The following is a 13,594-nucleotide window of genomic DNA, read 5'->3' on the forward strand; positions in this document are numbered from 1 at the left end:
TGTCCTTCAGGATCATCCTTGCTTTTGCATTGCACTAAATAATAACCTTGTACACACGTGCACAGGTGCAGCTAGAGAATGGATTCGCAAAATGCGACTTCTGGATCTAAGGGTAAATGTATCTTGAAAACTCTGTTGAAGTAGAATTTCTCACTTATAAGATGAGCAGAAATGCAAAAGTTGGGTAATTGATTCTGTTTGTGAGACTGCGGAGAACCATTACATTCATATATATTGCTGGCAGAGGTTTAAATGGTACAGTCCCCAGTGGAGGGAACTGTGGCTGCATCTACCAAATTAATTTGTCTTCCTTTATGTGTGGAATTGAGCATTTTTTTCACACATAAATGGTGTAAGGGCCATTTATATTTTTCTATGAGCTGTGTATTCCTCTGCCCATTTTTTCTGATGGGTTGCTGAGCTTTTTCTTGAGTTCTAGATGCTTTTTAAGATTAAAACTTTGCGATAGGAATTGCAAAGATTCTTCTGTAGTTCATGTTTTATATATTTAGTGATTTTTGGTGAAAGTGATGGTATGTGTGATATGGCCAGTTTGATGCCACCACATCAAATAACTAATGCTTTCTTCTGATTATTCTTCTATAAAACACATAAAGAAGCTTTGATCTGGGTGAGTTTGGGTAGAAAGTTTCTTAAAATCATCCCAACCTCCAGCTGCTCGATTACAACATGGCCTCAGTTCGGAGGATTCCCTTGGTCCAAGTATTCCCAGAATCGTTGTGCATGAGTGGAATAGAGGCTGGGAGGAGTAACATGGAAGTGGATGGTACAATTTGATTGGTTTATTGTAAGTATTCAGGATTTCTTCCCCCTTGCGATTGTATAATTGCCCTTTGTTACACACAGATTTAAGATTATTCTAAATGTTTCTTGGAAATATATTCCTACACTCAATGAATTTCTGTTTACATTTCTGTTTGCCTTGGAAGTTTCTCAAGCTACTTGTCTGGTTGACCAGTTAGAACATTCCTCTAAGTGCATCATATTTCAGGATGACAGATACAAACCCATTTTAGGAAAAACATTTTTAAAAGAACATATCGATTTTACTGGTAGTTTATTCTTGAAATTTTTACATAAGAAAATTAATTTTCAGCCATTCTCGATGGGTGCTACCAGTTCTTTTTTAGAAAATTCTTCTACTGGGAAAAGATCTTTTACTAGAACAACTGTTAAAATAAAACCTTCGTAGAACTCAATCATCTTCACTCTAATCCTGAATAGTTTATCAAGCACATTGCTTGTAAACATTTAAGGAAACAAACCAAGTTTATTTCCTTACTTGGAAATTTTAAGAGCAACATGCCCAAAACATAATTAATTGATCCATGTCTCCTTGGAAAGAGCTTTTTTATCATGTGCAGCTGTCTTGGACCTCAGCCGTGCCATATTTTAACAGTTTACTGATGGCACAGGTAAAACTATGGAAAGCATGCTTATCAGGCTTTCTAATGTCTCAGCAGAAAAGGATAAGGGATAATTGGATGGTGGTTTAGGAATTCAGAAAACTCTTAATAGGTTGGAGCAATGGGCTGAATCTAACAAGATGAAATTTTACGGGGATAATTTAAGATTCTTTATTTGATTCAAAATAACAAGGGAACAAGCACAGGCCAGGATTTAGCAACGGCTGTTGAAATCACAGATTGATAGAAACTGAAGAGCATTTACGCCTTAACCACTTATAAAAAAGACAAATACATCTACATATATCAGTGGTATAATAATGCTCTCAGGGTCTGTTAGAGTGAGTTCTGTTTCTTCTGATGATCTTGTGGATTAGGTAGAGACAAGGTATAGGAAGTCATTAAATATGTAAATTTTATATAAAGTGTCAAGAGTATCTTTAAGTAAAACAAGCTTGCCATTTAAAAAGATAAATTAATTTTATAGAAATATCACCTACATGCAAAACTTCAGTTCTCAAGGGTGTCAGATTAATAAGGGATCCTTCAGTCCCCGAATTTCTGAAGGTTTACATATTTTACTCATTTTTTTGATTGAGTGTCTCTGCTTTAAAGATGGGAGAGCTGCATCGCTGAAGGTTTACTGCTTTTTCCCAAGATTTAATTGTGATTTATGTGAAAGAAGCAGATGTGTAAGAATGGGAGCTTGTCTTCTAACCCCCATATGAAATTTTTTTGCTGCCAGTTTTTTTGCTATTTGGAACTGTTTAATTCTCTATTATTGTACATTTTAGGTTTTATTCTGCAAGATAGGAAATACAGCAATGAACTTATGTACAGTGTTTTTTTATTTAGGATGTTTTCTTAAAAAATTCTTTGGTTTGGGATTATTGGTTTGTATCAACTTGGACTCTCTAGATTGCAACTGACAGTCTGAACTCATAAGCACAAAAGGAGATGCACTCGTTACTGTGAGTGAACCGTCCACAAGGGGAGAAATGGCTTTGGGCTTGTCCTTCAGGTGCTCTCATCAGGATACTGCTTCTCTTCCTCATTCCATTCTGCATTCCCCCCACTTCATTCTTCAGACTTGTAGCCGCTGGCAACATTTTCAGAGAAAAAGACCCACTCTCCCAGCATCCCTGTCGCATTCTGATTTTCCCTGTTTGGCTTATATGCTCACCAGTCATTTGGAGCCAGGCAGGAAGTTTCCAAAAGGAAGGGATGTGGAGCAAAGTAACAGATGTTTAAAGCATGGGTCCGAAAGAATGAGGTATGTTCAGGATGATGGGTTCTGCACACATCAGACAGGTGTGTGTGGCATACTTAGAATTCTGGAACGCTTAGCGCCTGGAACACTTAGATTAAAGCTGTGAATCCACTGTTTATCTTACTATATCTAGATAAAATAACTTATATATAGGATTGCTATCTACCAGCCATTCGCTTCCGCTGTAATACTTTTTGAAATCGCTGTTTGAAGAGATTAATTGTGGTTGACGGTATGTATTCAGTATACGGTATGAAGTTATCTACTGTGTGGAAATTTAGCTCTTGAATATACTTGGAGTCATTTTTTAATGTACAGCTAACATTGGAAAAGGCGGTGTAGAAAAATGACCTTTTCTTTCAAAGACCACATCAGAAAATAGTTGGGCAGATTGGCAGTTGAGGTCGAGGTCAGCATCTTTATCTGTGTGGGTCCTGTAGTGGCGGTGAAGGCAGGAAGGTGAGGAAACCTGGAAGCCAAGGAGGGACAGGAGAGAGAAGGAGTGGATAATAGGAGGGTGCCGGAGGTTTCCAGTCTGGCCTAAACTTTGTAAGAAGAGTTACTCTTATAGGCTGAATGGCCTTTTTTTTTTCCTTCCTGTTGACATTCACGCTCATTTGGGGACGTGCTTTTTTTTTTTTTTTTTTTTTTCCCCCCGGTACGCGGGCCTCTCACTGCTGTGGCCTCTCCCGTTGCGGAGCACAGGCTCCGGACGCGCAGGCTCAGCGGCCATGGCTCACGGGCCCAGCCCCTCCGGGGCATGTGGGATCTTCCCAGACCGGGACACAAACCCGTGTCCCCTGCATCGGCAGGCGGACTGTCAACCACTGCGCCGCCAGGGAAGCCCTTAAATCTTTTTGTTCTCCAAAGTTAGTCTCAGTTATAATTCTTAAGAAGCATCTCTAGGTTAAAAAAAAAAAGTCCTAAACCAACGTGTTAAATAAACCTATAGTGTTTATAGACATTTTCCACGGGTAAATGTTCAGTAATACTTAAATGTGTAAGGGAGTTTCCATTTTTTAATTTTTGGCTTGTTTCACATTCTGTTTCACCAAGTTGTAACTTTAGTAAAAAGAGGCTTTAGTTTTCTCTATCTGCGGGTTAGTTGGGTTTAACCCGATCAAAAAAGTTGTTAACCAGGATTCTTAAGGAACAGGAACAAAAAGCAGGTTCCTCATCTGGCTCTCCTCAGCTTGCCAGGCCCCGCCCCTCCCCGGGAAGCTCGCTGTCCTGGGGGGTGAGTCCTGGCCTGGGGACCCCTGTCTCCCTCCTCAGGCGTTTATCTCCTATCTGCCCTCATTGCACGAGGGATTGAGGTGGGTGTGGCATGTTTTAAAAAAATAGTCCCCAACGTGGCAAGCAGAACTCTTATCTACTTTTGCAGCTGTGTGATGAACATACCTCGGCTTGGTGTCGTTGTCCTTTGTAGTGACCTAAGGAAAACTGGAATGCTTCCAGAATTCTCACTGTCCCTGAGCCTGGCTTTCAGTCCCCCTTCCCAGCCTCCCAGCCTATAGCAGTAAAGGATCTAATGCTATTTCTTTTTTTTTTTTTTTTTGCGGTACGCGGGCCTCTCACTGTTGTGGCCTCTCCCGTTGCGGAGCACAGGCTCCGGACGCGCAGGCTCAGCAGCCATGGCTCACGGGCCCAGCCGCTCCGCGGCATGTGGGATCTTCCCCAACCGGGGCACGAACCCGTGTCCCCTGCATCAGCAGGCGGACTCTCAACCACTGCGCCACCACGGAATCCCTGATGCTATTTCTTGACTGACAGACTGTACACTACCATTTGTTTCCTTCCAACATTTTATTATGAAAAATTTCAAGCATGTAGAAAAGTTGAACTCATTTTCCATTGGGCACTGTAAATCCACTATCTTGTAGATTCTATAAATAACATTTTACTTACTGTACCTGCTTTATCACATATTCCTCCATCAGTTCATCTTATTATTTTTGATGTATTTCAAAATAAATTAGTATTGGGGATTTTTTTCCCCCTAATCTTTTATCACAGGAGGTGAATCCTTGATTCCTGTTATAAGGATTTCAGACTCATTAAGCAGGTGTGGAGAAAGAGCCCTGGCCAGCAAAAGGGCCAGCACAGTTCTTGCCATATGGTTGGTGTGCAGCAAATACTTGTTAAAGGAATGCAGTTCCATTAGACTAGTTTGTCTAGCCCTGTAGGCAGACTTCATTTTGCCTCATAGGACAATTACTTTTAAAACAAACCATGTTAGCTAGGTTCATGTGGCCTCCAATTTATAAGGTGGACTTGCTTCTATAAGATAGTCCATGAAAGACAGTTATTTAGAATTTGAAATGGATTAAATATATGTAATATATTTATTATATATCATAAAAGTATATGTAAAGTATTTGTATTTTTACAACAGTGGTTGTCTCTCTTGGAATACGTGCCTGGCAGTTATTCCAAGGAACCCACATCTCTGGGTTGGTGCCTCAAGGATCCGCTTCAGGAAGACCCTGAAAGGGCAACCCCACCTCACATCAACCAGAACAGCTTCCCTTTAGTCTGTTTTCTATGAAATTCAGATTCCATTGCAAGGAGAAGTGTGAAAATCACAGCTGCTCAGGTTACCCGACCACTATACCAGAGCCCTAGGTAAGTCGTCGTATAGTAGGAAGTATTCTGGTAGAAGAGTATGGGTGTATCTTGCTGCCCACATCTTACATTTCTGCGTTTAGCTGGCCAGGGATGCTGCACTCTCAAAATTTATCCTAGATAAAGAACAGTGAGAGTTTTCATAGCAAGGGATTAATCTGAAGATGATGAATCTGATGTGGGTACATATTTATGTGTCCGTGGAGATCCCTCAGGCCCTGAGATTGCGTGTTCCCAGAATGAACAGTATCTGTATTTCTACTTCTTACCTCCTAAAAGAAAGGCCATGCTCTTTTCCCCTTGATGAAATGGGTTTATTTTCAGTACTTTGGGGGCCGATGTCTAAATGCAGTGTGGGCAGCTACCAGAAACCTTCCCTGTTTCCAGAGCAGAGCAGGGCTCTCACCATTGGTTTCATTCTTCCTCACAGATAGGGCTGATGAATCATTTTGGTACCATGTCTTCCTTTCTTGCAAAACAACTGCAGTCACGGTCATGATGTGTTGTTCACACCAGCACACTTACAAAGTGAACGGTATAGGTGGTTCTTTTTTGACTGTTACGTTTACATTTGTAACTTCCTCTTTTCTTCTCTACTTCCAATAGGCTCGGGTTATGTATGATTTTGCTGCTGAACCTGGAAATAATGAACTGACAGTTAATGAAGGAGAAATCATCACAATTACAAATCCGGTAAGAGAACTGTTAGGTTTAAATCGGTCCCTTAAGGACTTATTTTTAAGATTTTATTTTTTTAACAGGTTGATCATTCAGACCCACATGAATTTCTTTCCTGTTGCTTGTGAAGTATTGATATTGAAGTAATAATCTATTACATAAACACTGAGAACAATTAAGACCCCCTAAAAAAAGCTGGATGGGGCTCCATCAGGCAGAACTGGAGCGACATCCGGGACAGATCCCAGCTGGACACAGGTATAGGGATCAGAAAGTGACCAGTGTTGGTTAGCAGCCTCAGCTACCATTTATTCATGGCCTGTGAGCCAAGTGTTTGGCTAAGTACTATGCATATATTTTTTGATGTATTTTCTCTGTGAACTGTGTGAGGTAGGTATTTTTAATCTCTTTTTACAAATGAGGGTAATGAGCCTTAGAGAGGTTAAGTAACTCGACCAAGACCCTTCTGCTTGTAAGTGGCAAAACGGGATTCAAAACCACATCCACTGGCCTGTAAGCCCTGCTTTTTCTTCTCTGCAGGGGTCACTGCAAGTAAACAAGCGTCCCAGGAATATAGGTATATATACGCCAGTGGGAGATGGGCTGAGAAAACAGGCTCTTAGAGCCAAACCAGACAGGACCTGAAGCCAGGCTACAGCCTTGGATTTCATTTGGGAAGCAGTGGATTCACTTAAGGGTTTTGCTTGGTTTTATTGTTGATATTGTTGTAGGGAGGTGACATGATGAGACCTGCACTTCAAGGAAGTTAATCTAGCGGAGGTGTATTGAATGAATTGGTGTGGCTGGAGCCTAGGATCATGACCTTGGGTAGTAGCGATAGGAGTAGAAAGAAGATGGATGCAGGAGGCTCTGGAGAGTCAGACCAGGAGGACTTGGTGCCTCATTAGATACTATTGGTGAGAAATAGTCGGGGATCCCCCTGAGGTTTTTGGCCTTCACACCCAAGAGAATGGTGCAAATGAATTTATTAAAGTACGTAAGTCAGGAAGAAGAGCTTATTTTTTAAATGTTGAGTTTAAAGACTAATAAATAATCAACCCTGTCCTATAGCTTTGCATCAGTTTAGAAATAGAATTGCAGAGCTAGAGCTGAGGGCTGGAGATAGGCTGGCTCCCTGGACATCTTTGAGCAAGCATGTCAAGAAAGGTACCAGGAAGGCCAAGGAGACTCTGGAAGAGGAAGGAAGAGATGCACCTGTTCCACCAGGTGGGAGGGAGTGGGGACTGTGGCAGCACAGAGACCAAGGGAGGAGAATAAGGAATGACCAAGAGGATGGCGGTTTCTTAATGTCGATAGTATTTTTTTAGACCTATTTTGTATGTTTTAGATTAAAAAAAAAATTACTGGTTATAAAAAGTATATGTAGTTTTATATAATATGCCAGGTATATATAAGTAAATAGGTTCTATTTTTAATCATAGAAGAGATTAAAGATTCTTTTATCTACTATTGATTTTTTTTTTTTAAATGAAGAAGCATGCTTCATTTCTTGGTAAAATAGTATTTAAGTTGCTGTTGTGGTCAAGAAATGGACAAAGTTGTGGCTTAAAATGACTTTTAAAAAGAATATGTCATCTAGATTCAGGTAGGTATTAACTAATTAGGGTATGATTCATGAATTTGAGATAACCCTTACTATTTTAAGAGGAAAAAGTAGGACTTGGCTGAAGTAACGTTGAAAACTGGGAATCCTGTTATAGAGTATGTTATTACTGATATTTAGTTTATTAATATTACTTATCCAGGAGAGCTAAGGGAGTATGGACCAGTTAGTTTTCCTAAACAACAGGCAATCCCAGAGCTTAGCGGCTTAAACAGATAATCGATGGCTGTTGCTCGGGAATCCACAAGTCAGCGGGTGGTTCTCCTCACCTGGGCTCGCCCGTGGGTCTGCAGTCACCCAGTGCAGGGCGGGGGCAGAGTACTCCAACATGGCCTCATCTGTTTGGCATTTCTCCTGCTGGGGGTTAGCTGGCAACGGGGAGATTGGGCCTTGTCTCTGTCATCATCTGGCAACTCAAATTTATCCTCATAGTAGCTCTTTGGGAAAGAAGAGCGAGCTGAAGTGTACAAAGCTTCTAGACGCCAGCTCTGAACTCACCCCGTATTATCTCCACCTCATTCTGTTGGCCAAAGAGGTCACAAAGGACAGCCCAGATTCTAGAAGTAGGGGTGTGCATTCTACCTCTACCCCTTTGCTTTCTACCTCTCGACAGTCAGAGCTGCAAACCATTTTTGTGATCTACCACAGACCAGTACATAGAAAGGAACTACAAAATGATGGCGTTCTATTAATAGACTGTTTTTCAATTTTTGATCGGTTGTTGAAGTTTGAGTTTTCTTTTTAGATTATATCATTTTCTGATGTAAAGAGAAGGCTTAAGAATTTAAAAATTTGAACAACGTTAGCTCTGCAGGAATGAAAAGGTTAATATTAATTACTTTTTTTAAAAAAATAAATTTATTTATTTTTGGCTGCGTTGGGTCTTTGTTGCTGCATGTGGGCCCCCTCTAGTTGCAGCGAGCGGGGGCCACTCCTCACTGGGGTGTGCAGGCTTCTCATTGTGCTGGCCTCTCTTGTTTTGGAGCACGGACTCCAGTCGCATGGGCTTCAGTAGTTGTGGCACGTGGGCTCTATGGCGCAGGCTCAGTAGCTGTGGCGCATGGGCCTAGTTGCTCCGCGGCATGTGGGATCCCCCCGGGCCAGGGCTCGAACCCATGTCCCCTACATTGGCAGGCGGATTCCTAACCACTGCGCCACCAGGGAAGTCCCTACTTTTTTATGTATAACAATTCCCAGAGCAAAATATCTGCAGGAGGGCTTCCCTGGTGGCACAGTGGTTGAGAGTCCGCCTGCCGATGCAGGAGACATGGGTTCGTGCCCCGGTCCGGGAAGATCCCACGTGCCGCGGAGCGGCTGGGCCCGTGAGCCATGGCCGCTGAGCCTGCGCGTCCAGAGCCTGCGCTCGCAATGGGAGAGGCCGCAACAGTGAGAGGCCCAAAAAAAAAAAAAAGAAACTGCAGGAAATTCCAACTATAATCTTTTTTTTTTTTTTTTAACCTTTTTGAGGATGTTGGTGGAGGATGGCTGGAAGGAAGAAACAGCAAAGGAGAACGAGGGCTTGTTCCCACAGACTACGTTGAGGTAAGAGCTTACTGTCATTTATTAATTAAATCTGGTCGTTGTCATATATCTTTTTATGAATTATCAACTTAAAGGACAGGACTGGAAGATAATGAAAAAATTCCATTGTAAGAGTAATACATGCTGATTATATAAAATGTAGAAAATACATTGAAGTAGAACCAAGAAGAAATATTACCTATAGACTTAGGCTCCAAAGAGTGACTTCAGATATTTAGATTAAGTTCCTTCCAAGGATAGCGACTTTTAATTATTCTGAATAAAAGTCTCTATTTTTCCCTTTGCTAATATTGTGTAGCAGCTGCTGCCTACAATACTGTTTACTGTAGAATTGATTCACAAAGTTTAAGTAGCAGACTGTTTGAAGTAGCTTTCCTCTCCCTGTGCTAATTTAGGACATCTCTCTCAGTTCCTTCTCCCACTCCCAAGGACGAAGGGTCTTGGATGGGCTGCTGTGAGCTATTGCCTGGTTTAAGCTCTGTTGTGATAGATGCCAAGGATAGTGCACAGCCCCTGAATGAGCCCTCCCTGCCTGGGACACACCCACTCAGCTGACAAACCCTCTCTGAGTCAGCCTCCTGGCACCCCCTGCTGGTTGTCCAGAGGTCACTGAGCTGAGTCCTGGGTACATGGTGAGCTTGCCTCTCATCCTGGGTGATAGAAAGAAACTAAGGCTGTCTGGTGCCCTGTGAGTAAAATTGGAGTGAGATGAAGAACAAAGTTGCCTTGAGCTCCCCTCTAGTAGAGAGAAATAGTGCCCTGGGAGGATGTGTGCTGGGCACTGCCTGCAGAATGGGAAGGCTGTCTGTTGCTCCTGACTGAGAGTTGGCTGGGGGAGTTTTGAACACTCCGGAGAATCTGATGAAATCTCAGACACCCCACCTTTTCCAGACAGTTTCAGAGGGTTCCCAGGCCCCTGAACCCAGTCCACGTGTCTCATGTTTATGTCGTGTTTGACCTCTGTGCACTGTGCATTCAGGATCCTAAAAATTAACAAGAATGAGGAAAATGGAAGAATTTAAGTTGATACTGGCATAAGTTGCATTTCTAGAATTCTGCATAATGACAGAAAGGAATTATGACATCTTCTTGTGTCGGGAGCCACATAGGAAGTGCCTTTGAGTCTCAGCACGGACGAGACCCTTAGTGTCAGCAAAGCTGGTGCTGTCAGGTGTAAATATGGAAAAGCAAAGTTCTCGTTTGCAAAGCTTCCTGCCTCCTGGTGGCTGGTGCCGTGTAATTGGTCTCTCTTGCCCAGTGCTGTAAGCTGGGCCCTCTCTGGAGGAGAAACCTGGGTTCCCGAAGACATGTGATCAGAGCCGGGGCCCCGCCAGTTGGCGAGGGAATCCCAGGACAGGTGCTGGGCGTGGAGGCCACGGGGGCATAGGCTACCAAGGTGACAGAGAACTGACCTTCTCTGGGGGCGCTGCACCTCGCTCACTCGCACACCTCACATCTCCCTGCTTGGCCCCGGAGGATGGCTGGTTAGCCAGAGACGGGTAAGATTCCTCAGGGAAGGAACAACCTAAGACAGGCACAGTCGCAGAGGGGCCATCAGGAGAGAACTTGGGGGCCAACAGAGGTGGGGCATAGACCCTCACCCCCCCAACTTTGCAGGAGCCTGAACCCTCACCCCTTTTGAGAGAGGTCTCTTGTCCCCATGGCTGCTTCGCTTCCCACGCCCAGCTCAGATGGGAACCCAGGTAGCAGACCAGAGACCTGGCCAATGGCAACTGCTCTTCCACCGCAGCAGGGCTTTGTTTCCCATTTCCTCCGTGAACCACAGCTTTTCTCTGTGTGGAAGCAAAGCTTTCCTCTGTGTGGCTCCCCTTGTTTTCCCCTGCCTTTGCCTAAGGTGATTTTTATAGAATTGCTATTGGTGATGGGAAAAATGTATAGTTTTAATGCAGGGGTTTAAGAAAAACCCCAAGTTAGGGTAAAAATCAAGAGGAGAATTGTAACTACTTCGGCTCCTTTAATGATTATATTTGTTGGGGAAATACAATGGTGGGAATATTTCTGCAGTAGCTTTTTGATTTTAAAAGAAAAATTGTTAGAGTCATGCCCTCCCAGTGAAGTTATAAACATGTTGGAAAATACCTGGGTATGGTGGCGAGTTTTTATGCAACAGTGAGTTTAATCAATGAGTTTATGATACAATGCCCGCTCCCATAGTTTTTTAGAAGCATAAAAATAATGTGTATTGTTTTGATTATTATGGTAGGTTAGGAAATTTTTGGGTATGATGGTGGGAAGGTTTTATGCTACAGTGGGTACATAGCAAATTAGATAGAGTAAGCTACTTGGTAGCCTTTTATAAGTAGAATTGTTTTTTGTATAATTTAGTGCCTTGTTTTGATCATAAAGGTAGAAGAAAATAGTCTGTAAATATTTATAATTGTTAAAAGAATAATGTGCTTGAGTTTGTGCTTTGAATAGTTGGCTGATTGAACAAGAACATACAGGTACAAGAACATCTAATTTTCTAAGGAAGACGATGAAACCGCAAACAGAGTTCCTGACGTAGATGTGACCAACATGTACCTAACCACAGGAGATGAAAGAGACTCTGGGCGATGGGAAAATTACCTAACCTGTTTTAATCAATCTGCTGATGTTAATTATTTTGTTTTATGATTCTTTTTGGCATGAGAATGAAGTTTTTAAGATTGAAAATGAGATTGCCTTATAGTATAAATATTTGAGAATCAGGAAAATAAATTTGTCAGATCCTTGCATCCAAGAAGAGGTGTCTTGAGTTCTGTCCACGCCGACTCCGTCTTCTCCTTTGGGTGAATCCTGTTCAGCTGGGGCTGGTCCTCAGCATTCTTGGGCTTGCTAACCCTTTAAGAATAGAAATCCCTTTTCCATATTAGTTGACAGTTCTTGCTTGCCCTCAGGGGCTCTAACTCTGAAATAACTCTCATCTGTGAAGATAACTGTGGTTCTTTCTCATGTTCAGATTTTGCCCAGTGATGGAAAAGATCAGTTTTCTTGTGGAAATTCAGTGGCCGACCAAGCCTTCCTCGATTCCCTCTCAGCAAGTACAGCTCAAGCCAGCTCATCAGCTGCCAGTAACAACCAGGTAACTCTTACCCCGTCATCCTGCTGGATGCGACTGGCTTTACTGAGCGCAAAGCACGTTTGTGAAAGCTTGTGCTGCATTATAGCTATTGCCGTTCCTTGAAAGCGTAAACAGAGTAGCTGTTGACGTGTTATTTGTGTGGCATTTCTTGCTGGGTTTTAACAAAGACTGTTTTTAGAGTTGATGATTAACTAGAAGGCGGGGGTGTTCATTGAGAGTTGCTTGTAAAAGTCTGGCATGGTATGAATACAGACCCCATAGATTGCGAATATCCTCTCACTTGAGGGCGAGGAAGGAAAAGGGTCCTCTGCTGAGGCGCAGCGGTCAGGGTCAAAGGTCTGGCTGGAACAGGACCTGATTTCTGTGACCTTGGCACGTTACTTGCACTCTCAGCTCGAGCCCCCTCTTGCAGATGCAGTGCATGTACAAGTGGCTGTAGATCCAGCAGTTGGTACCGTTATGGTGCTGCTTCTAGAAAACTTAGAAGAATGGGATAATTTGAGAAAACTATGCTGCAAGTTCACAGTAGTTTTAAGGAATTTGACCAGTTCAGGTGACTCTGCCTGGTTCGGTTATTGCTCAATGATTATCCAGAGCCAGTGTCTGTAAGAAAATTGAGAAGGTGGATATGGAAGTGTTACTGCCTCCTACATCTTTAGAAATAAATGGCCTTTAGGAGATGTTACTTCTTGACATTTTTAACTACATAAAAGGCTTTAAATTAGGTAAAGCCTAATAATCATATCACTTATGATTATTTGCTTACAGCATATTTATATCTTAACCTTTTAAGAGAGTTTTTCAAAGTACTGTTACCATATGTTAACTGCAGATTTTATACATTTTTAAATAGCTTTTGTGGACATCCTAAATTACACATTGTCTGGCTCGGATATTTAAAATTCAGAGGCGAGGTTATCACCAGAGTTGAGCATTCTCCCATATTTTGTTAATCTGTAATACGTAAGGATATTGGTCAGTGACTGGGGTAGAGGTAGATAATGTGGCTGCATCATCCCAACCCCCATTATGATAAAGGGTGAAGAAATAGTAGCTAACCCTTACTTGGCGTTTTACCAGGGATTCTTAGCCTGGGAGCTGTTAACGTTTGGGGCCTGATGCTCCCTCCCTGTGATGACTAGCTGCGTCTCCGGCCTGCACTCACCGCTCTCCTTGCCTCCCCCCACCGCTGCCCCAACCCCGGTTCCAGTCACCAAAATTGTCTCCAGTTGTTGCCAAATGGGCAAAGTCAACCCAGCTGAGAGTCACTGAGTTTTACAAAAACATCAGTGAAAGGGTTTGCATTAAGTAAAAATGACATTTCAATGGAATTATAATGAGAT

The 13,594-nt window shown here is 42.5% G+C and overlaps 1 protein-coding gene across 5 annotated transcripts in view; it reads left to right on the forward strand.

Annotated features, from left to right (window-relative positions):
* SNX9 (sorting nexin 9) overlaps positions 1 to 13,594 on the forward strand; it is a 93,801-nt gene that overhangs the window by 32,683 nt on the left and 47,524 nt on the right. For 4 of the 5 annotated variants that reach the window (XR_002179752.3, XM_019951805.3, XM_019951807.3 and 1 more), the window contains exons 2-4: positions 5,929 to 6,015; positions 9,092 to 9,166; positions 12,129 to 12,251. Coding sequence is in view for 4 of the 5 variants with exons in the window: in XM_019951805.3 (XP_019807364.1) it covers positions 5,929 to 6,015; positions 9,092 to 9,166; positions 12,129 to 12,251 (285 nt within the window). In the remaining variant the exon portion in view is untranslated. Of the gene's footprint in view, positions 1 to 5,092; positions 5,323 to 5,928; positions 6,016 to 9,091; positions 9,167 to 12,128; positions 12,252 to 13,594 lie in introns of all 5 variants that reach the window. The other variant, XM_019951804.3, reaches the window with a different exon arrangement.

The sequence above is a fragment of the Tursiops truncatus genome, chromosome 12 (genome assembly GCF_011762595.2).
Source record: "Tursiops truncatus isolate mTurTru1 chromosome 12, mTurTru1.mat.Y, whole genome shotgun sequence".
Taxonomy (NCBI): Eukaryota; Metazoa; Chordata; class Mammalia; order Artiodactyla; family Delphinidae; genus Tursiops; species Tursiops truncatus.